At 35.6% G+C, this 23,892-nt stretch overlaps 1 protein-coding gene across 3 annotated transcripts in view; it reads right to left on the bottom strand.

Annotated features, from left to right (window-relative positions):
• Nucleotides 1-8,070: 8,070 nt before the first annotated feature.
• Nucleotides 8,071-23,892, bottom strand: part of XPO1 (exportin 1) — a 44,113-nt gene continuing 28,291 nt past the window's right edge. For all 3 annotated transcript variants that reach the window (XM_004280651.4, XM_033407225.2, XM_033407226.2), the window contains 19 exons: nucleotides 22,736-22,917; nucleotides 21,440-21,488; nucleotides 21,244-21,363; nucleotides 19,977-20,105; nucleotides 18,940-19,098; nucleotides 17,786-17,983; nucleotides 17,161-17,299; nucleotides 16,779-16,960; nucleotides 16,541-16,697; nucleotides 16,278-16,441; nucleotides 15,852-15,986; nucleotides 15,119-15,302; nucleotides 14,686-14,792; nucleotides 12,265-12,459; nucleotides 11,414-11,582; nucleotides 10,600-10,734; nucleotides 10,364-10,523; nucleotides 10,181-10,277; nucleotides 8,071-9,166 (listed from right to left, as the gene is read on the bottom strand). In XM_004280651.4, the coding sequence (XP_004280699.1) occupies nucleotides 9,020-9,166; nucleotides 10,181-10,277; nucleotides 10,364-10,523; nucleotides 10,600-10,734; nucleotides 11,414-11,582; nucleotides 12,265-12,459; nucleotides 14,686-14,792; nucleotides 15,119-15,302; nucleotides 15,852-15,986; nucleotides 16,278-16,441; nucleotides 16,541-16,697; nucleotides 16,779-16,960; nucleotides 17,161-17,299; nucleotides 17,786-17,983; nucleotides 18,940-19,098; nucleotides 19,977-20,105; nucleotides 21,244-21,363; nucleotides 21,440-21,488; nucleotides 22,736-22,917 (2,808 nt within the window). In that variant the 3' untranslated portion in view covers nucleotides 8,071-9,019. The remainder of the gene's footprint in view (nucleotides 9,167-10,180; nucleotides 10,278-10,363; nucleotides 10,524-10,599; nucleotides 10,735-11,413; nucleotides 11,583-12,264; nucleotides 12,460-14,685; nucleotides 14,793-15,118; nucleotides 15,303-15,851; nucleotides 15,987-16,277; nucleotides 16,442-16,540; nucleotides 16,698-16,778; nucleotides 16,961-17,160; nucleotides 17,300-17,785; nucleotides 17,984-18,939; nucleotides 19,099-19,976; nucleotides 20,106-21,243; nucleotides 21,364-21,439; nucleotides 21,489-22,735; nucleotides 22,918-23,892) is intronic.

The raw sequence follows: 23,892 nt of genomic DNA, 5'->3' as shown, positions 1-23,892 counted from the left end.
TCTATGTATAAAAACATGAACAAGAAAAGACTGAAATAAATGCAGCAAAATAATAGCATCTTACATGAAAACACTAAAATTCCAGACAGGCCAACGATTTAAATGATTACAAACGTGGAATCTAAAAAGCAAAACAAACAAGCATAAAACAGAAACAGTCTCATAGATACAGAGAACTCTGGGTGGTTGCCAGAGAGGAGGGGTTACTGGTGGGATGAAATAGGTGAAGGGGATCTCCTGTTACAAAATAAATAAGCTACTAGGATGTAATATATAGCATAAGGAGTATGGTCAATAATATAATAACTTTGTATGGGGACAGATGGTTACTAGACTTATATGGTAATCATTTCATAATGTATGCAAATGTCAAATCAACATTTTGTGTAATTTGTCTTTTTACTCTATTCTGGGGAGATTTCCTCAACTCATTCTTCAACTCAAAGAATAGCAGAAACAAACAACCTAACTTGCAAAAGTTCCTTTTCGTTTTCTAAATTTACCTTTAATATATTATCCTCTTCTTATTTCTTGGTTGCTATAGCTTCTCTTAACTTCTCTGAGGTTACTGGTGATAGTTTACTTTCCTTGCCTACGCATGGTCTGTGTTTTCTTCAAGTTTTTAATTTTTTTCTGTTCATTTTGTTTTTATCTTTCATATTGAGGCTGCCCTCAGATGCCTGATAATCCTTAGTTGTCCATTCATACTTAAAGTGTGAGAATAAAAAAATTAACTGGAAGGCTATGCCCATGAGTGGGGCTCGTCTACTGTGACCTTCATTGTAGAGAGGTCCAACCAGAACTTCTGCCAGTACCTTTGGTTCCTTCCTTCTTAGCTGGACAGATTCCCAGAGGAGATTCTTGCAGTCTCCTGGCAGAAGCCTGAGGGTCTAGCTACTAGTTTTCCTGGGAACCAAGAAGGGAAAGAAGGCTTGAGGAATCACAGCATCTAGGATGCACAGGTTCATTTAATTTTCCTGTTTTCAGAATAGTAACCCCATCCTCAAAGTAACTGTGGGACTAAAGGAAAACAAGTAAGTACAAAATGGTGCAAATAGGGGTGGATCTATCTTCTGTGTTATCCAAAAGCTTACACAATTAGGGGGGCTCGCTTCAAGAAAAATACAAAATTGCAAATATAAAATTATGTACAAAAATGAATACTTACTTAGAATGAGAACAGAAGTCATAATAATCACAAATTTTAAAAACTGACAAATATTGCAAATGTCACACATAGCTAAAGGCTTTGGAAGGAGCTCTTGCAAGACAGGGGCCCTGAAGTCTAAACTTCACGAACTTCATGTTAAATTATCCTCTAAGTGCGAAGCAAACTTGAAAAGGTAACAGGTATGGCCTGAATCATGCTGGATGTTGAAGACCAGAAATCTTCACATTGGACTACTTGCTTCTTTTATGTACACAAATGTTTGTCAGGGGGTACTCTTTAAGTACCTTTGATGGAATCAACTTCAGTACGAACTTTGTCAACAGTGATTTGCCCCAAAATGTTTCAGCCATTTGCCAGTTTAACTCTTCACTTCCCTTTCAAATATCCTATCTCCCACTTTACAAATAAAAGTCATACCTCTCATTCATTTATTGCCTCACGATGTGAAAATTTCCAAGGGACAATTCCAGAAGGCATAGCTCCTAAGTTTCTTGTGAGCAAAGCAGAGTGTTTTGGAAGAGGGGGTCTGTACCTTTATGAGGCTGGTAACAAGCTCTTGGTAAGATTTTTCGTCCTGTCATCTCTGTCTGTCTTTGTCTCTCTCTTCCCCTTCTTAGAACTCAAAAGTGAGAAGCAAGAAAGTTGTCAGAGGAATACATGTTTTTTTGAAATTTGAATGATTATTGGAATTTTTTTAAAAAGTCTTTTTCTAAAAATCAGTGAGGAGAAATAGTATTTTTCAAACATAGCTTTCAGCTTCTATTTTAGAAGTTTCATGAAAAATATGCTTTCACAGAACCACAGCTGGACTATGCTGTGTTTGAATGCATACTTTTCAAGATTATTCTGAAACTCTTATCTCCAAAATTCCATGGATATTCTGAAACGAGTCACCTTAATGGAGTAGATGACCAGCAACCCAGACACATTCTCAAATTTATTTTGCAAAGGCAGCCTGAGGAATTTATAGCATAGTTCAGACTTGCCAAAATCTATGAATCTTTCCTGAGGTTGTGACTTTACATCTATTAAGTATCTCTGTAGCTATTCAAAGGTTATGATTCCATTGAAACCAGGAAAATTCATTAGTATTAACCATCTACATATTTTGTGATGACTGAATTCAGAAAAATTCTGGAAGCTTTTTTTTTTTTTTTTTTGCGGTACGCGGGCCTCTCACTGCTGTGGCCTCTCCCGTTGCGGAGCACAGGCTCCGGACGCGCAGGCTCAGCGGCCATGGCTCACGGGCCCAGCTGCTCCGCGGCATGTGGGATCTTCCCGGACTGGGGCACAAACCCGTGTCTCCTGCATCGGCAGACGGACTCTCAACCACTGCACCACCAGGGAAGCCCTGGAAGCTCTTTTAACTAATAGAAGCTTCACACAGCTGCTTCATGGAGACAAAATGACAAAACAAAATGGCATTAGAGGTCACCCTGAAGAACTAAGGTCGAAGCAAATATAACAAATTAGTGCATTAGTTTACAACTTAGGTGAATATTAACAGGTACAATTTATGAATTAACAGTATTTCCTACCCTAGATACGTATTATAACTTCATACAGTTATATAAACAAAATTTATTTTAAATTAATACAAATTTTGGAGTTAGAACTTGAATTGCTGAGAGGTAAAAAATGATGCCTGTTTTTTTAAAATTGTTTCTAAAAGAGTCCTCTCTTCTTTACCTTGGCGGTCAGAAAGCACAGAGATTTTAAATTAAGAGACAAGCAGAGCCTAGTCCAGCACAAGAAATTTCACTAGTCAGCTAAGACTCTATGGAGCACAAAATGTGTAAATATTATGGGGAAGTGTAATTTATCGCACATCACCTCATGGAACAAAGATTACTGACCAAAAAGGGGGAGCAATCTAGCTTACTAAAATCAGAATGACTTTTTAAAAAAATATTTGGCTGCAGCAGGTCAGCACACAGATCTTCATTGCTGCATGAGGGATCCTCCTTGCAGCATGCAGAATCTTAGTTGCGGCATGTGGGATCTAGTTCCCTGACCAGGGATTGAACCTGGGCCCCCTGCATTGGGAGCATGGAGTCTTAGCAACTGGACCACCAGGGAAGTCCCATATCAGGAAGATTTTTTGTGTGTGGCTATGCATGGATGAATCTAAGCAATTGTTATGAGGTCTTTTCTATTTTTAACACTGTAGCCTCCTGACAGCTCACTTGTGAATTAGCTGCAATCACCTTCAGAAGCAGAAAATTTTCTTCCTATAGACTAACTGGTTAATTATTTCTGCCAGTTAACAAACTATTTGTAATGCTTAAGGCAACCTAAAGTGCAAATACATCAACTTCAAAGCTCAGGACATTGGTTCTACCTTTTTATTTATTTTTTTTTATTTTTGGCTGTGTTGGGTCTTCGCTGCTGCACGCGGGCTTTCTCTAGTTGTGGTGCGCAGGCTTCTCTTTGCGGTGGCTTCTCTTATCAAGCACTGGCTCTAGGTGCACAGGCTTCAGTAGTTGTGGCTCCCGGGCTTAGTTGCTCCGCGGCATGTGGGATATTCCCGGACCAGGGATCCAACCCGTGTCCCCTGCAGTGGCAGGCGGATTCTTAACCATTGCGCCACCAGGGAAGTCCCGGTTCTACCTTTTTAAATGTCTCTGAAGACCCAGATTTGAGGTGGACTCAGGAATAAAAGCATTTCTTGTGGACCATTACCAATAGTCTGAACAAGGTGGAAAGTACATCACTACTTTCTGTGCCTAAGAGTCTGATGAATCATAAAAAAGGTAAAATAAACTTAAGAATAGTTTGCTCTTACCTGATGGGGCATGTTGAATAAGCCTGATCTCATTTTGAATGGCTGATCTCAGGACTCTGAGATCAAAGTGTGGTAGGCCTGGAGTTTCTTTTCTTGTTATAGTTGTAGGAAAAGGACATTCTGGATTAGGAACTTCAGTTAGGGTAGCAAGTACAGAGAATTAATGTTCAGGCTGGATCTCTTACGCATGTCTTGCTGGAGCACAAAAAAGTGTATCCCACCTTGAAACTCTGGTCTTATCCTAACAGACTAAGAGAAGAGAGATGTAAAAAATTAAATGCAAGTTAATCTGTAATAGTCTCCAAAGAAATACAGGGTGAGCGGATAAAGGAAGATTTCTGAAAATGGAGAAGGTACTTCCATGTCAGGAAAGAAAAGGTCTAGTCAGCAAACTTTGGGGAAAAGACATAATTTCCTCAGGTGTCTTGACAGTGGGGAGAGCAGTGATAGCTCACTTAGGAGTAGATCAAGAAAAGGACTCTGTAAGTTTAGATACCCATTTGTCCAAAAGACCTTTTTCACAAAGGAAACAACAGGTTTCCTACACATAACTTTCCCAGCTCTTAGACATGGCCTTTCCCCCTCAAATTCTGTATGCTTCCTCTCCTTTAGGTTTTAAAGTCTTCCTCTTGTAATGTCAGGATGTTAGTTTCAGTAGTTTCTTTTTATCTTGAAAATTGATACCACACAGCAATTAGTAACAAGACAAGGAGTAAATGGTTTTGTCTGCCACCCTGTACAGATGGGTATTTTTTTGAATTGTGTACAGTGAATGACAAAGACAGCTGCCACTGTAAGAAGAGCAATTTCTTTGGCATTTTCAGTACCTCAATGCTTAGAGAAGATTTTACTTTTCAGAGTCAGCTGCCTTGTCCTTTACTTTCACTTAAATTTTGCTGAACTTGTGGTTAAGACTGCTATTTTCAATTCACTCTCCCCCTTCCTCATTGATCGAATGCCAATTCTACTCAGAGCAGCAACACATCCAGCTTTAAGATTGTATAGATTGTATTTCTCAGCTTCTTATGGGGTGGGGCTATGGAGATCTATTCAAAAGTGTTCTGCAACTTGTTCTGAGTCTTAAAAGGGGAAGCTTTTATCTTCCCTGCTGCCTAGAATGCAGGTATAATAGCTGAAATTCCCACAGCCATATTTGACCTTGGGGTATAATCCAAGTGCTGCGGATAGAAAAAAATTCCTAAATTGCCAGAACCTTATATCATAAAGCAGCACTTCCCAAATTCTGTATTGGTTCTCTGGACGTCACTGATAAAAGCACAACAAAATAAACTATAATAAGTCACTGTTACTACCTTTCTTGTTACATGAGCAAAAAACAAAAAAAACCTTAAAATGTTCATTTACAAAAATATTCTTAAATACATAACCACTTTGCAAGCTAGTAAGACTTTACTCCCTAGGGCATCTAGAATAAATCTGTAAATAAAATTGTTAAGTGGACTCTAAAGGCAGGGGGTAGGGTACAGAGGAGGGCTTTTGTCAATCGGGACAACAGACAATATAGAATATAAACTATGCTTAGATAAACAAGAAAAAAAGAGAATATACTTTAAAAAACAGGTTCGCATAGTAACCAAATATTTTTCAAGTAAACAACGATCACTGAAATTAAAAACTACAAATGCAAAAAGCATGAATCTGAATTGGATACCTATTTGGAAAAACATAAGCTATGAAAAACAATTCTTAGGAACTGCTGGGGAAATCTAAACATGGACTACATATATTATGGAATTACAGTTAATTTTTTAAGTTTACCCAGAATGTATCAGAGACGAAAAGCACAAAAAGCGGTAAGAAACTTTACAACAGTACTTACTGTTAACTTTACAACAGTACTTAAGTTCCAAAGTACTACTTATTAATATACTTTTACGTAACTTAATAATCCATTTTGTTCTTGAGCTTCTAATCACAACACCAGAATCGGTTGACTATGTGACTTACAACTTTTTGAACCTCTTTTCCATAGACCTAAGTCTTCACACGTTACAGACTAATTCTGCTGGAAACTTTCTAGGAGGAAAATCCAATACATACACCAGCAAACCAGACCAATTAATTTCTCAGTATTCTAATACTGTATTTCTTCCAACTCCATCCTTGCATGTCTGTTGGCATCAAATCATGAAACATCTGCACCCGAGTCAGTCTTTCATAGATTTGACTCAATGTGGAGTTGACAGCCTGTGAAGACTGAACTCACACTTTACTTTCTGCTGTATTTCAATTCTAAGATATCAGTTGCAAGATGTACCAGTAATTTTATGTACCATTGAGAACAAGAAAACAATTTCAACTATGACAATATGATAGTCCTTACTACAAAATACATGAACTGGCTACAGCAGCCTTTTTGAAATTTCAAAGTTTCGTATGAATAAAATTGCACTGCTTGGCATTTGGTGGACAATTCTTTGCATTATAACTTATGGGCAGCTCCCTTGCTTAGGCCCCGCAAAAAACCTGGTTGCCACTTTGCAAGATAATATGGAAGTGTGACTATCCTTCCAACAATGAGTATTTCCTCCCTTTATTATCTAGTTTATATCCTGCTGCCTCTGCCATTTTGCATATAAGTAACATTTTATTTTGTTGCTGAGCAATCCTTTGTAACACACTTTTAAATAGCAATTAAATAAATGCTTACAAACCATTATAACTAAGTTCACACAGGGACAAGCAAGGAAATATGCCAGGGGTATTGCCTCGCCACTGTAATTTTCAGGTGCCATGGATTGTAAAATACACCCTGATTTCCAGACATGCTAAAATGTGAAGAAAAAAATGCATCCTACTGTTCGTTGAGATATCCTCACAACTGACTCAGGAATTAGCTTTGTGATCCCATCTTCAAAGTTCAAATGACTTGCCCAAGATTCTAACGGGTGCCTAGACCAGGATTCAGACCCACTTATGAGACAATTCTAGTTCTCTTTCACAATTTGTAACTGAGACATTGCCTTGTTCCAAGAGTTAAACAGCACTAAATCAAACATCTCGAATGGCCAGTTTATCAGTGGGCTTTGCTGTCAAATACCTTTGAAGCTGGCCTGATATGATTAACTTTCAATTAAGCAAGAAATGCCCATCCTAGATTTAATTTGCTATAGCTATCAGTCTCATTTTGGCCAAAGCCTGGTTTCTTAAACATCCAGAACATATCAAGGTAGGCAATGGGGCTACAGGATAAGAAAATTACACGGAATGGAAATGGAAATGGTGACAGCTGTTCTAAACCAAACATGAACTTACAGCTGATTTCAAATACAGCAAACAATTTGGACTTGAGGTCTTGACTGATCCAAGAAAACCTCTTATTTTCAGGCCAATACCAGTGATCAAATCAAGCTTTTAACAAAGCTGAAGTTTGAAACAAAGCCCTTCAATATTCCTCTTTGAACACATTTAAAAATCTTACCATCTGTTCTAAAAAATGACTATTTTATGTATGATTACATTCTACTAAAATGATGCTAGTTTTTGCCAAAGACCTATAAAGTTAGGAGTACAGCAATTATACCAAGCTGCTGATTCTCCACGATCATGAGGCACTTCAAATGCTTAGGTTTTAGTCTAGGTTTATAGAAGGCTAATTTAATCCTCTGGAAACAGGTTCACCCAAGTTGGTTTCGTTTTTCTACTCCCTTTTCATATTTCGTAGGCACTCTTACACATTTTTTCCTCTCTTCCCACCTTTCCCAAAGGGACTACACTACTTCCAAGGGTTGTTTTACAAGAGTAGAATTAATCAAGAATATGTGCAGTAGCTTTCTGCCCCTTGGTTCTCATTAAGACTAATTTTAAGCTTTGTTACCCCTAGCCCCTAACCAGAATAAAGAAGATGCTTTTTAACCGCAAGTAAAGGTAAAATGTGCGCCAAGCTGTCACAGGAAGGACTTGTTTCTTGGGAACAGAAGGTATTTCAGGAGCATGTTCATTTTATACAAGTGCTGCCTTTACTTAATAACCTTAGAAATAATATTTAGAAGTCAACAGGTATCAAACTTCATTTAAAAATATTACCTAATACCTAAACACAAATAACCACTCTCATTAATATAGGAATAAGTTTGAGCCAATAAAGGGAAAATAAATGTAAACCAAGTTTATTTTGCTTTTTAAGTAGTGTTCTTAAAGCACTACAGCTTGGTAAACAATGTAAATTAGTATAAGTCATCTCAAAAGCCAGAGTTTTGTTTTGTTTTTTAATGAGTTGTTAAAAAGATGCAGCCTATTCTAACAGGATAAATATTTTTAACCATTTCACTTCGAGTTAATGAAGGCTCACAAATGAGCAACACTCCTCATTGAGGAAAACAAAAAGCTGTTGTCGACAAGCGACAGCACACACACACACAAACAAAAAGAACTGTGTAAAAATAACTAACTGTGTTCCCATATTTTTTGAAGTTGCTTTACAATGGGATGATATGCACATGATCTTGCTGCAAACTTGCCAAACAGACTTGTAATACATGTAGCCTAGACAAACAATTCAGTCCAAGAGGTGCTAATTTCAGACAATGCAGCACTATAATAATCCTTTTAACAACGCAATTTGTCTTACTCATTATCTTTTCTTCTAGACTGAAATACAGGCTAGAAAGAAAATGCTCCCTAATTAAAAATTGGTATTGTTTACAGGAAAAATTGTATAATTTTGCATTAGAATTTACAAGTATATGTTCAAATTGAATTTGCCTCCTCCCCCCATCCCAGCCACAAAATGGGCATGAAGTAAAATTTTAAAAAATGCCTTAATTTCCAACTTCATGCAAACTAAATAAAGACGACCAAAACAAAAGCTTAAACAATGGAAGGATATTTCACAGAAAATTTCTTACACAAAAAACACATAAGAAAAAGGGCCACTAGGTGACATTTTAATTTACAAATTGGCATCATTTTGGTCGACAAATATCCAGATGCTGTTTTCATCTGCTAACAGAGTTGCAGAAAAAAGAAAAAAAAAAAAAAACCAGAAAAAGAAAAAACAAAAAACAAAAAAAAACAACAACCACCCAGCATGACTTCTGACTTTAATCACACATTTCTTCTGGAATTTCATGTGGATTAAGGATGCCAGGGACAGACATTTGAAGTTTATGTTTCTCTTCCTGAGCCTGTCGAAGGGCTGTTTCTCTTTCTTCCAAAAAGAGATCCGATGTATCTTCACCTGCAAACTCCTGTGGAAACATAGTTGAAACGTCAACATACTTTAGTAAACTTCAATTCGCAAAATGACTTGCCTTTGGGAAAAAAGAAGTGTAGATAAGCACCTCCCAGTTTACACAAGCAATATAATTTATCCATCAATTACTGAGTTTAAATTATGGTATATTATTTTTATAATTCTACACAACTGAATTAAAAACCAAAGGTGTTAGTTGGGGGGAAAAAAAGATTTCAAAAGAGGGATAATGTAATGCCATATACAAAATATACTCCATAAGCAATGATACCAAGAAAGACTAACGATCAAGTTTCTATAATTGTCCTCATAGCTGTGTTTCAGACAATTTTCATCCTTTATACACCCTCAACTTTATGAATTTTTTTTTTTTTTTTACTAATTTTATATTTACAGTAAAAAAAAAAACACAAACAAAAAACAAAACCCAACAACAAAACCTTTGTATTTTGGAGGGAAAAAAACCTGCATATCTTATGTGACCAATTCTTTAACAGACATAGATAACATCAACTACTTATGAGTTTCATGGTACTTTTTGTATTTCTTTAAAGCATGATGATACAAGAAAAATCCCTCTTCCCATAAGTAAATGGAGCATTTTAACAGCAGTAAAAATAGGGTGGTATCTGCTAATTATGTTCCCCCTAAAATGAATTCCTTACTAACAAAATGGAAAATCCCAAAAGGAACTACCAATGTGTTTCTTTCACCCATTCCACTCCTTTAAAAATACCTATGGGATTCAATCACAATGTTGCAACAGATATTCTAAAATGAATTATATTAATAAAAAGTTCCCCCGAACATTTCAAACCATTTCAAACCTATCTCCTCTTCCTGGCCTTGACTTTGAAAGTGTTTCCTTCTGTAATCAGTCTCAAAAGAGTAAGACTACACATATTTTAAAAGCACACTCATTTTGCATTACAAAAAGTGGTCAATTCTGGATGCAAGAATTCAATCAGTATTTAGTCAATACTTCTGCAACTGCAAATAAAATACATACCTTTATCTGTACCAGGAAATCCCTAAGATGTTCCTTGAATGCAGGAATATCCTGATTTAAGCTGAAAAGTCCTGTCACAAAGAGCTTTACTTGAGCACTGCAAGTCAAAACACAATGATTAATTGCTTAAAAAAAAAAAAAACTTAAAAATTTAAGTTTATTAAAAAGTCTATTTATACTTACTCCTGAAGATGAGGGAATGCAGACTTAAGAAGATTAGCCACATATTCCTGAATAAACATTTGGTTGTTAACTGGATTTCCAGGATTTAATGGTGTACTTATTTTTCCTTCTTCAACCAAATTAAACATATATGCAAGGATAGATGCATGCATTGTCAAACCTGTTAAGAAGGACATCATTAACTTCAAGATATAAGAGCAACCGGAACACATACTTTTATGGCTTTAAATTCTTACCAGCAGTATGTGAGGTGTCTGTCACGACAGAAAAGATATGCTGAAGAATATCACAAAAATAAGTTTGATAGAAACTCTGAGCTGCAGCTTCTTCTTGTGCAACATTTTGTAAGAGTGTAAAAAGTATCTGTAAGCCTAAAATACATATAATGCCAACAACGTTATTACATACTGACAACATTCATGATAGTGTTTCAGCTATTAAACAATTCATTCGAAGTCCATTCGCCCCTCTTTTTTTGCTAATGACAATTATTTGCCTAAATTATCTTGACTCAGTAATGGAGTTAAACTGGAATCAATGTCTGCTAACTTACAGGCTATAATCTAATCATTACCACCTTTCCAGTATTTCTGAAGGTTTAGTTGATTCTCTCTACCTCCACTCCAAAAGCAGTGCAACTGAGTAGATTTTTCTATTACATAAAACAGTTATTATTTAAAAGGAAAACAAATCCTCCAACTATAAACAGTTTTTTTGTTTTATCCTTAGTTAACCCTCAGTGCCACAGAGGAAAAGCATACGGGGAAAAGGAAACACTGGTGAGGATATGGGTGAGTGATGTTCTCCCTGCCTTGAATCTTATGCCCATCTCCCTCTAACTCAATTCTGTCTATGAACTCACTCTGGATCTGATTAAACTGTTTATAGGACTTACTCAGACCTATCTATGGAATTGATGCATTCAAGCAAAACCATGAGAAGTGAAGTGATACCTACCTGTCTACCACTATACACCTACCTGTAAGTGTCTGTACATGGATTGTGGGTTGGTAAGCAAATGAATAAAGAACATCGTTTCTGTGTATTTACCTGTATCTGCTACATTCCTCATAGTATGTTTGAAAGCCCAAATGATGGAATCCAAAACAAGTTTAAATTGTGCAGGTGGAATAGCCAGGAATGCTGGGAAACAATGAGAATTGACAGCCTGAAGTAGTAAGAAAAAGTTCGTTCTGTGCTCAGGATATTCTTCAAAGTCCTAAAAACAAACAGTGGGAACAAAATAAAGTTTCAATGCCTGAATTATGTTAAATGGAAGGGGGAAAGCAAGCCCTAATTCAGTATAAATGTTTGGAGTTGTTAGTGGACCCCGTTAAGATGTGAAAGTCAAACTCAAAAGCTAATAGAATTCACCTGTCAGGGAAGACAAAATTACTATTTATTAGACAAATGAATTACCAACCTGAAAGAATACAAGTTCACCTTATTATAAAGAGAACTCAACAAAACCCACATAAAGACCGTCATATTTTCTAGTAACTCTGAGACTGTTACTACCACTTTTAAGTGACTCTGAGATCACTAATACAGATTAGAAAAATTGTTGTCTACTGTGTAGATGTGTACACTTACATGTACATTTTTTTTCTTCTTGATTAATACATTTTCCCATTCCTTATAAGCACAGACTACACTTTAAAATGGCAGTGACTAAAATGCAGCAAGTATTCAACAAATGCAAGCTGCTATTTGAATAAACAATCTATCAAATTTACTTTTGTAAATTTAAAAAGTATTTTTCTTATCTAGAAGTTCAAATATTTAATATCAGAGCCTAAAGTTTATGGTGTACTCATAGACAGCCATTATTTATCCTTTTAAAAGTGATAAGGACATACTGCAGAACCTCTCATTATGTAACTGAAATGCAAATCACATACCTTATTTATCATATTCAATGTGCATTCAAAAACAGCATCAAATATTTGAGGTATTTCAGCTGTTATATGTCCTCCTAACTTGTTGACAATAATAGCCATAGTACTAAGCACTTCTGGTTCTCTAGCAGCTGGGACATTTCTCTGATAATCAATGAGAACTGCATCCAACAGAGGAGGAACAAAATTTTCAGCTACCTGTTTAAAAAAAACAAAACAAAAAAACCCACAACTTTTCAATTTTAGTGTAGGCACTTGCTAACTCTTATTAAGCAGCTAGGTCAGTGTCATCTGTAAGATTTAATCTAGGTTGATCATCTGCTGAAAACTGGAAACTCCTGTGCTTTAAAAGTTTTTGTATATTAAAACCTTACCAAGAGAAAGCGAGAAATCACAATAGGCTGAGAAGGGCCATGGACACTGCATAGTTTAAATCTGTAATTATTAAAGGAAACTGGGGCCTGACACTCTAAGTATTGTGGCAGGACCAGGATTCTAGGAATACTGTGTGTATGGGATTGGTAACCTCAAAGTAGAGTCCTCCTCACCAATACTGTACCAAGGTACTCATATCTAACCAAAAGCAGACACCCACTCAATGATTTTTTTAATTTAATGAATGCTAGTTGATATTTTAATAATCAGAAATAATAACCATCACTTACTCTCAAAAAAGGAACTGGACTATGCCAGAAAGACTGTGTGTGAGTTTCCAAGATTCTCAATAAATACAGTCTTAGTAAGGCGTAACTTCTATGCTTTTAATAGGTTCTCCATTAAGATGTGCACAATAAATATAACCATCTTTCATTTAACTGAAGATTACTAGTTAGTACGTCCCACCATACAACAAAGCAAGTCTAGTTAAGATTTGAAGGATAAGCACAAAATTATTTTTCCTTTTACCTACTTGGTTCCTCTTAACTAGAACTGATTCTCACTTCTTTTTCTTCAAGTTTTATTGAGACATGATTAATGTATAGCACTAAGTTTACTTACATACATGAAATGATTATAAGTTTAGTGAACATCATCATATAGATACAAATAGAAAAAAAAACTTTGTGATGAAAACGTTTAGGATTTACTCTTAAACTTTCTTATATAACATAAGAGCAGAGTTAATTGCATTTATCATGTTTGTACATTACATTCTTAGTACTTATTTATGTTAAAACTAAACGTTACATCTTTTGACTGCCTTCATCCAATTTCCCCTCCCCTCATTCTCCCACCTCTGATAAACACAAATCTGGTATCTTCTTCTATGAGTTCGTTGTATGTTTGTTGATCTACAACACGATGTAACTTCCTGTTACACAGTATAGTGAGTGATTTGGTATTTTTATACATTTCAAATGATCACCACATTAAGTCTAGTTATGATCTGTCACCATAAAAAGTTATGAGTTATTGACTATATTCCCCACGTTATACATTTCATACCCATGACTCATTTATTCTTTCCTCCCCCACCCTGACATTTCTACTCTTAACACTGAAATAATTTATTTTCCTACATACTGGATCTGAAGTGTTTGACTATCTTTGAATTCACAGCCCCAAACCTCAACATAAACCTTAGTTGTAAAACATGAGACCCTTCTTATTATCATCACTGATACTCCTGAAATTATTGCCTAAGTTGTTGTAAATTATGAACTTCTCAATTCCTTCAATTCATCCTACTTTTTACTTTCCAATTTTAAATACAGTTCTGATCTCATACATAAACATGTTTAAAACCTTTTGGTATTTAAGCTTGATACCTTGAGAATTTCCTGAAAAAAATTTCCATATCAATAGGAACAATACTGAAAGTTTAAAATTATGAAAGTAAGTTGCACGGTTGTCAGTGCTACTTCCACACAATAGTGATAAACAGGATAAGATTTTTGGTAATGTTCCCAGGATCAAGAAAATGAAAGGTATACAATAACTAAACATAAATCTCATTTTCCCCAAGTTGAGGCATATGGAGCTGGTTTAGTTTCTGAAAACCATTTAAAACTAACAGGAATAAGAGCGCAAAAGAGACTTTCAAACCTTCAACTAGGAAAGTGCTTACTCCCCCCCACCCACTGAAAAGGCAAACTAATGACAGCTTTGCAAATTGCTCTCAAAGCCATGAGGAAAACAAAAATTTCATCTGAACTCTATCCAAAGAAAAATAAAAACGACCCAATCATCTCAGCTATCTTGTTACATCACCAACCCCCCCACCACTAACAGCAATTTCTTTCGAAGATGGTATATATCTTATTATTTTAATGTACTCAGGGACTCCACTAAATAGAATGTTATAAAATAGTGCCAGATGTAAACATCTAAATTACCTTTAAAATAGCTAAACGCATACAGAATATATGCACGTTCCAGAGAATGCAGCATCAACTTTAAAAACAAAAAGCACATCTCACTTACCATCTGTGGATCATTGGACCGGCTCACCCAACCAGATATTAACTTTAAAGTTTCCCTTTTTACTGTTCGCATACTTCTAATCAATGGTTGCTTTGTAACCATCTCACCTAAAAAATACAATCAGGTGGAATCCAACTTAACAACTAAAATTCTACACTGGCAGTTACAGGTACTTCAGATACTATTAGTTCCCATTTACCATTAGAAAACTTAAAAGACAAGAGTACACAGATGAATTTCCTGAGAAAATAAACTAAGACTAATTTTATACGGGAAAGGGGCCTGTGAGTGGTTAAAAAAATTGTCTAGGATCGCCTGAAACATGGGACGGATTAATTTAAATCTGTGAGAAGTGCTGAATGCTTACGCCAAGGCAGTGAATGCAGAACTGACTTATTAATACATCATTCCATAAGAATTCAGAATCGCTTACCATTAGCTTGAATAGCTGCAGAAATATTTTCACTGAGGCACTTGTATACATTAAGCATATCTAAATAAATTCTCCCAAGCTGAATCACAAACGGGTGTCCAACCGCTTTGCAGGCTCTCACATTTGTTTTCAATATGCTACCAAGTTGCTTGACTGTTTCAGGATCTTTAAGTATATCCACATTCTGCGAAGGACAAAAAACAACTCCATTTAACATATGAGAATTATTCTTGTAGCTAAAGCAAAAAACATTACCCACACTACTCCAAAGCACCATCACATTTATAATGTTAAATGGTGAAACTAATGCAAAAGTCTTCATTACTAAAAACAGAGCAAAATATTCCCAATTTTGCATCAAAACAGAATAAAAATACTACAATTTTTTCAATGTGCAAAAGTACACATAAAAGCACTTATGGGGCTTCCCTGGTGGCGCAGTGGTTGAGAGTCCGCCTGCCGATGCAGGGGACACGGGTTCGTGCCCCGGTCCGGGAAGATCCCACATGCCGCGGAGCAGCTAAGCCCGTAAGCCATGGCCGCTGAGCCTTCGCGTCTGGAGCTTGTGCTCCGCAGCAGGAGAGGCCACAACAGTGAGAGGCCCGCGTACCACCAAAAAAAAAAAAGCACTTATGGATCAGATATACATGTCAAAGGTACTAAATTTATTACTTCTGTAAATATAATTTTCTCAATTTCCATTAGAACTTTTACAAAAAGTAATAAAACTTACTTTGGTTGCTTGCTGGATTATGCTATCCCAAACCTGATTAGGAAGTAGCATGTATTTTTCTATCAAATGTTCTTGTACTGTTTGGTCTGTTTGTGCACCAATCATGTACCCCACAGCTTCATAAAATGTATGGACCTATGTTAAAAGGCAGACATTTTACTTGCATGCATCATAATAAGGAAAACCACACACAAACAATCCACATATACACTTAAAACTAATTTTGTTAAAGTGTCAGAAATAATTTATATTAAGTATGAAAACAGCCTAACAAACTTTTGGTTGAATTTCTGCCTCACTATAAAAACCTAACCACAGAAACACTTGAACTGAATTCAAGAGTGGCTTTCTTTCTATTCCCATTAATAAATTCTCATTAAAACAGTAGTTATTTTCTAAGAAAAATATGCTTGCTGATCCACATACCTGTTGAGGCTGAAGATCACAAATTATAGTGTTAATGTTGTTCAAAATCTCATCAATAAATGGCATTACTTCTCCAACCTGAACCTGAACGAAATGCCTGCGGCACTTTTGAGCTATTTTAATGAAAGTATCACAAGCCATGTCTTGGACTCCATCATGGGTCTCTAACAACACAAAAACAATTATCAAAAAAATTTTCAAAAAAAATTTCCATTTTTTATTCAGCAAAACTAAATAAAATATATTAAGCAAATAGGATTTACCATGCATGAATTCAAAGAGCTTGTTAACTACAGTCTTCAAGAATTTCCAGTGAGCTCTTAAAAATCGTGGATATTGACCTACTATGTACATGATATTTGATGCAATAATAGCTTTATTATCTTTGCCTCTTTTCTGTTCACATAATCCTAGTAGATCCTGTAAAATAAGACAAATTTCAGTCATTTGTAATAAAATACACTTAGCTAAAGTTCCAGTTCATACCTATCTCTTACATACCTTTATAACAGTAACAAGAAATCGTTTTTCATCCTCTTCATGCATTGCTCCACTAATGGAGCCTATCGCCCAACACAATGTATTCAAATTTTTCCATGACCACTCTGTACCATTCACTTGATTGTGAAGCTTCTCAGTCATTATTCTTTCTGTATCTACATAATCCAGATGAGTAAGATAAACTACAAGGAAAAAAATTCCAAATGTTTCAAATTGCAAAACTTAATGAGCAAAAAGATTTTTACTAAGACTAATAGCACATTAATAAGGATGGTTATTAACAGATTGAGAACCTAAGCATGCCATATTTCCTAAAAAAGTATTTCCACCCCAAACTGAATTACAAAGATGAAGATTAAATTAACAGTATTTATTAACTTACCTAATGTTTCTCTCATATTCTTATACAAATTTATGGAATCTGTATCCTTCATGAATTCTCTTACAACTTCTCCCTGATCATTTTCTACAACTAATACTTCCTCTGGTTTAGCCATTCGACTAACCATCAGTAAACGGACCTATTCAACAATAAACAAGAGAAACAAATCTGTTAGATCTTTGAAATCAGTCACATCAAATGTAACCCCCACTCCCACTTAACACCAACATACCAAACAAAATTATTCCCACAATATAAAAGAATAAATAACATGGATAAAAATCAATTGTTGGGCTTCCCTGGTGGCGTAGCGGTTGAGAGTCCGCCTGCTGATGCAGGGGACACGGGTTCGTGCCCCGGTCCGGGAGGATCCCACATGCCGCAGAGCGGCTGGGCCCGTGAGCCTGCGCGCTCCGCAACGGGAGAGGCCACAACAGTGAGAGGCCCGCATACCGCAAAATAAAATAAAATAAAATAATCAATTGTTAACTTTCTTGCATCTCATTTTCATTCCTAAGAAACTCACAGGTGGTGCTTGGATAGATTTAGCCAAAAAATAAAAGCCAGTATTTACATTTGGTCCCCCAAATCACAGGAAGCACATTCCATCACCCATTACTGTTACCTTGGACAACACAGGCAAATACAGCTGCCTCCTGGGAGGAACATCAAAATGTTGACTTCCAGATAGCAATGGAGAGGCAGATGTTGAGAATGGGCTCTCTCTATAGAGTTCAGCTGCCAGATGGTTCCAGTACTCAAGACAAATCTTAAAGATTTCGGTTTCCTCTACTTCGGATACCAACAACATATAATGAAGGGCCTACATAGGAGACCAAAACTATTAAAACAATCCTTAGACGTTACTAACCAACCTCAAACTGCTTTCCATTTGCTACGTTAACGGGAAATAAAAACTCATGTTGCATTCTGTACAACTCTGACATTTCATTATTCATCAAACAGACAACAGAAATTCTCTAGGAACAACTGTGCTTTCTTCTGACATGTCCTAGGACGTGTCAAGAAACTTACGTGATTGTAAAAAGGAAGGTATGGACATTAAAAGACATTTGGTAATAGCAAAAAGGTAGAAATAATCCAAATGTTCAACAGATGAACGGACACAAAACTCGACGTTTATCCATACAAAGTATTATTCAGCCATGAAAGGGATTAAGTACTGATACATGCTGTAACATAGTAACATGCTAAGTGAAAGAAACCAATGACAAAAATCAGTATGTTATGATTCCATTTATGTGAAAGGTTCAAAATAGTTAAATCCATTGAGATGTAAAGCAAATTACTGGTTGCTAGGGACTGGAGGGTAGAGCGGATTGAGGGAGTGACTGTTTCAATGGGTACATCATCCTTTGTGGGTGATGAAAATGTTTTGGAATAGGTAATGGTTGACAACACTGTGAATGTACTAAATGCCACTGAATCAAACAATTTACAATGGATAGTTTTATGTTATGTAAATTACATCTCAATTTTAAAATAAGGTCTTTAGACTTTTCATCTTAGAAATGACAAATCTGCACACGCTTTAGGAATTTAATTTTCATTATAAATTATTGATCTGGTATTGAGTAGAACACAAAAATCGTGACACTTGGCTTTTAACAACTATAATTCAGAATTGGCAACATATATTTATATTACACAGACAAGTAACAGGTAAGATACGTTAAAAGGTACAGGAATTTTTAGAACAAAGTTGTACTTTAAGTTTTTATTATTAATTTCAGAAGCCAAAGGCTCCATAAAGCCTACCTCCATGAGTGTTTCCCTGAGATTTAATCTTTTTTCTATAAGTTGACCATGTTCTTTAAGAAAGGTGCAGAGAAACAAACTGAGATTTTGAATAAAGTTCTGTTCATCATCCTTTCCATTCGAGTATGCAAGTCGAATATTGGTATTTAAAGGAAGCATCTGCGAGGTTAAATATGGATCATAAGCCCTTCATTTTAAAAACAAAGATACTACATTTAAGTTCTAAATTTCCACCACCCTTTTACTAATTTTAAAATATATGGAGTGGGACTTCCCTGGTGGCACAGTGGATAAGACTCCAAGTTCCCAATGCAGGGGGCCCAGGTTCGATCCTTGGTCAGGGAACTAGACATGTATGCCACAATAAAGGGTTCACATGCCACAACTAAGGAGCCCGCCTGCCATAACTAAGACCCAGTGCAACCAAATAAATTTTTTTTTAAATACAACAAAAAAACCATATGGAGTTAAACAGCTTATTCTCCCCTAGAATGCCTTGGTCTATTATATCCATTTTTGTAACTTGCTGTCCTAGCTTTTGATTTTTTTTTTAAAGTTGCAAGTAGTAAAATTTCCTCAAAGATTATGCTTTGACATATTCCCTACATCAGAGTTTTCCCACCTAGGGTCATTAAAAATGTAAAAATAGTTGATTCAGATCACTGACATATATAGTAATATAGTTTTATGATTAACCTTCTAGATAATTTCATATACACCTAGTCAGACTAACACTTGGCTAATCCCTTCATTTAAGAGATAAAAGGTCAAAGGCAGAACTGATATTAAACCCCAGGTTACTAAGCCTCTAAATTCTGTAGAAATAAATTACCATGACACTCCCAGAGAATTTACTTCAAGGAATTTTCAAAATGTTCATAAAAATTTCTAGCTTACCCTTCATTTTATATAATAAATATACAATCACATTACAGCTCATCTATTTATGGTAAGCTGTGCTGAAATGGTTCAACTCAAACCCAACATTTTCTAAGGCACTAAAATTGTTTAGTCAGTTTTTAAGGGTGTTGTATTACCTGTTTTAGCTGCATCATTGTCAGCGTAAATAGCGTTACAAATTGTTCCTCATACTGGCTTACACTCACACCAGCAATCTCAGTGAGGCACTTCAGAGAGACATTTCGAAACATTGGAACATTCAGGAACTATTTTAATTTAAAAAAAGGGGGTGGGGTGGGGGGGGAAGGAAGCATAAAATTAAACGGCCAGAAGCACTTTACTTAAAATTAACAATTAAAAAAATAACAAAGGATTTAAAAATCAGGAACACAGAGGAAAAATATCAGGCAAATAGGTGGTGATAGGGTTTTTTGGCACATATATTTTAAGAAAATTTCATTATCCATCCAATAGACAGTAAATGCTTTAGTAGTATACTGTGCTTTCTTTTGATGTGTCCTCAGACACCTGGAAAACACAAAGTTGCTTAGAAACTTTCCCCACAGTCTATTACATGACTTTTAAAGACATCATGTTTTCTGTATAATCTAAAAAGACTTTAATTGTTTAGGATTTTAAGAGATGGGCAATACACCTAGGATTAATAACGTGTGGAAAAATTGGCTCTTTCATATTTAACTGTTGAGAAGGTATAAAAATAGCCTCCCATTGGGTGTGGCAATTTGGTAAGCGTCAGAAGCCTTAAAAATGGACATACCTATTGATCCAATACTTACATGTATTAAAATTTATACCAAATATTTGGACAAGTGCATAAATGTCCAGTATTTCCTGCACTACTGTTGACAATGGCAAACAATTTAAAATAAACTGTCTATGGATAAAATGGTGGCTCTAACATAGTAAATTCAGATTAGAACATGACCATATCAAGCCCTCAACTACAAAGCCCCAAACGTAAGTTATAATAGTCTGCTTTTATAAGGTCTTAATTAAATACATAATTTACTCATTATATCTGATTAGAAAACATCTGGAAATACAACCAGTTGGTAACTATATCTGGATGAACAATTATAAGACTTTACATAGGTATTACATGCTAGTGCAACTAAAAGGAAACCAAATTCATTATTAGTTGTTCACATACAATTTGGGAGACTGCCTGGTATGAGTGGCAGAATCATAAAATTCTGACACGGTTTTTAAGAATTAGTAGTTGAAACTACAGAAAAGTTCTTCTGAGCAATTTCCTCATCTCGGAAACAAAGCTGATTATGGCTGTGAATGTGGAATGGTTTTAATATTCAAAAGAGCATTACAAATTAAGAAAATACACACCACTATCCAGTGATAAATATAACTGAAATGTATTCACTATACCTTATAAATTAACGTGCTGATTAACTTGGTCTCAAAAATATATCCAAGTGGAATCCAGTTAAGAAATCTGAGCAACGTTTCCAAAGTTGCATGTACAAGTGGAGCATTTTGGGAATTTTCCTACAACAAAAACATGATTGTAAATTATCTTCCTATATAATTAATTAGTTTTTAAAATGAAATTAAAAGCACTTACCATCACAAACTGACAAAGCTGAAAAATTTGTGAGAATTCATTGCACATGCTAAAAAAATAAAAAAATTGATCAGTTTAGAACACACATAGAAATGAACACTGTAATTATTTACATACTAACATTTCAGCAGCCACTGAAAACTTGAGTTACTTCTATTTATAAACACAGATATCAGTAACTTCATCGAAAGTTACAAAGCTATTAAAACTATGTGTAAATATCTCTTAAAACTCACCTATAAATAGCACTTAATTTCATTTCTTGAAGGTTTGGTTTTCATGTCATCCTTACTCTATTAGAATAATTTCAATCACATCACATCTTTTATTTATGTTTTTGTTTTTTGTTTTGCGGTACGCGGGCCTCTCACTGTTGTGGCCTCTCCCGTTGCGGAGCACAGGCTCCGGACGCGCATGCTCAGCGTCCATGGCTCACTGGCCCAGCCGCTCCGCGGCATGTGGGATCTTCCCGGACCGGGGCACGAACCCGTGTCCCCGCATTGGCAGGCTGACTCTCAGCCACTGCGCCACCAGGGAAGCCCCTTCTGTTTATTTTTTTAAAATTCGGCCACACTGCATGGCATGTGGGATCTTAGTTCCCCAAGCAGGTATCGAACCCACGCCCCCTGCAGTGGAAGCGCGGTGTCTTAACCACTGGACGGCCAGGGAAGTCCCTCAACCTAGTCTTTTAAATCAAGACAGTCAAAACAGAACTCTCCAAAATGAGAGAAGTGGTGTTCGATATATCCTCAAACCTAAAATGTGCTTATACACCTAAAATGTGCTTATACACCAAACCAGAGAAAAAATCCTAAATTCTGAAGCTAGTCTGAATACATAAAGGTAAAAAACATTTCTGTTCCCTAATGACTAAACACATTTTTATTACTATGTTGAAGAAAATAAAATCTGGCATGTTCCTGGTGTTAACTATAGGGAAACTGATAAAATGTAGGAATATTAAGAATAAAGTAGACATCTGGACACAAGTCATATCCTTGGACCTATGATTAACTAGACATCATATGAATCAGATTCCAAAGAGTTTTTTGGGAATTCTTAACCTATATTCCTTCCACATGACATGCATGAAGTTAATTTTGCTATAACGTCATACATATTTTTCAAGCCTCCATATTTAGATTAGGCCACTTTAGCACTATTTAAATTTGTAGTAGAAAAGAATTAGGTGTATTAACTTTTAATAATCATAGTTCCTTAAAAATTTACAATCTATCTCCAAATTCCTTGAAATAGCTAGATAAATTACTTAAAAATTCCAAAACAATTACTTGCCTGTCTTTTAAATGCTTAGCTTTCACTTGGGTTATCTGTCCACTAGAGAAATCAAATACTTCTTCACTCAAGAGTTTCAGAATCACCATATTATTCTGACAGAGACTTTCACTGGTCCTACTTGCTCCAACAATGTCACTGATAAAAGTTGGCCAATGTTTTGGCCATTCTTGTTTCAGTATCTAAAATAAGATAGGAAATGTTAATTTCATTTCACTTGTCAATGGTAAAGAAAACAAACTTCATAGAAATTGCGTGATACCAAAAGCAGGAGCAAATATCAACCACCTTTCATTTTCTTCCCCTTTATTAAGACAGGAAATGTGCTGCTCTCTATAGAATGTACAGAGTAGAAACTACAACACAAAGTTCTGTGTCTCAAATGCCCTGTTCCTCCTCTCAATAATCCTGATTCGTCTAATCTAGCTCTAATGTGTATGCATATCAATATTTGCCAGATATGTGCAAATTATCCTAAGAGACTATAAGATCTAACTCTAAATGATAAAAAGGTGATGGGCAGGGAAAGATATTTTCTTTGGCTGGAATCTGGGCCTTGAAATATAGGTAGGGCTTGGAGATAAGAAATTTGGAAGAAAAGCATTATCGTTGGGGACAGAATCATCTTTGACCAAAAGCCTAATGGACTTATTCAATTTTAAGGTCTGTACTGTTGATTCTGTATGCTAGGGATTTCCCAACAATATTCTGTAATAGCACCTGTTAAGTAAGAGGTAAGTAACTTAACCTCTTTGGACTCCTCCCTCTTCCCATTCAGAGATACGCTAATAACAAGAAGTTCTCAATAAAAGCTAGTTTAACTTAGTGAAAATCCAAGTGTTTAGGAAAACCCAATGTTTCTATAACTTATTAAATTAAAAAAAATCTGTTTTTCCCTCACATACTAATTAATGTTCTCAAGAAATTTTTTGGACATATTATTAAAGGTAGGTAAACTTAAAATTTCTGACTTTAGAAATATAGAAAGATTAAAAAACAGGCTAAGTATAGAGATCAATTAAAGGGATGCTTGAATTCAAAGGCAATTTTTTCAATGAATTAATAAGACTGAGATAGTGGACATGGAAAGGAAACATGCACAGTATGAGACAGATGAGAAAAATTTTTTTTTATTTTAATAGATCTTTATTGGAGTA

The sequence above is a fragment of the Orcinus orca genome, chromosome 13, assembly GCF_937001465.1.
Source record: "Orcinus orca chromosome 13, mOrcOrc1.1, whole genome shotgun sequence".
Classification (NCBI taxonomy): domain Eukaryota; kingdom Metazoa; phylum Chordata; class Mammalia; order Artiodactyla; family Delphinidae; genus Orcinus; species Orcinus orca.
This window is presented reverse-complemented; position numbering and strand designations above follow the sequence as displayed.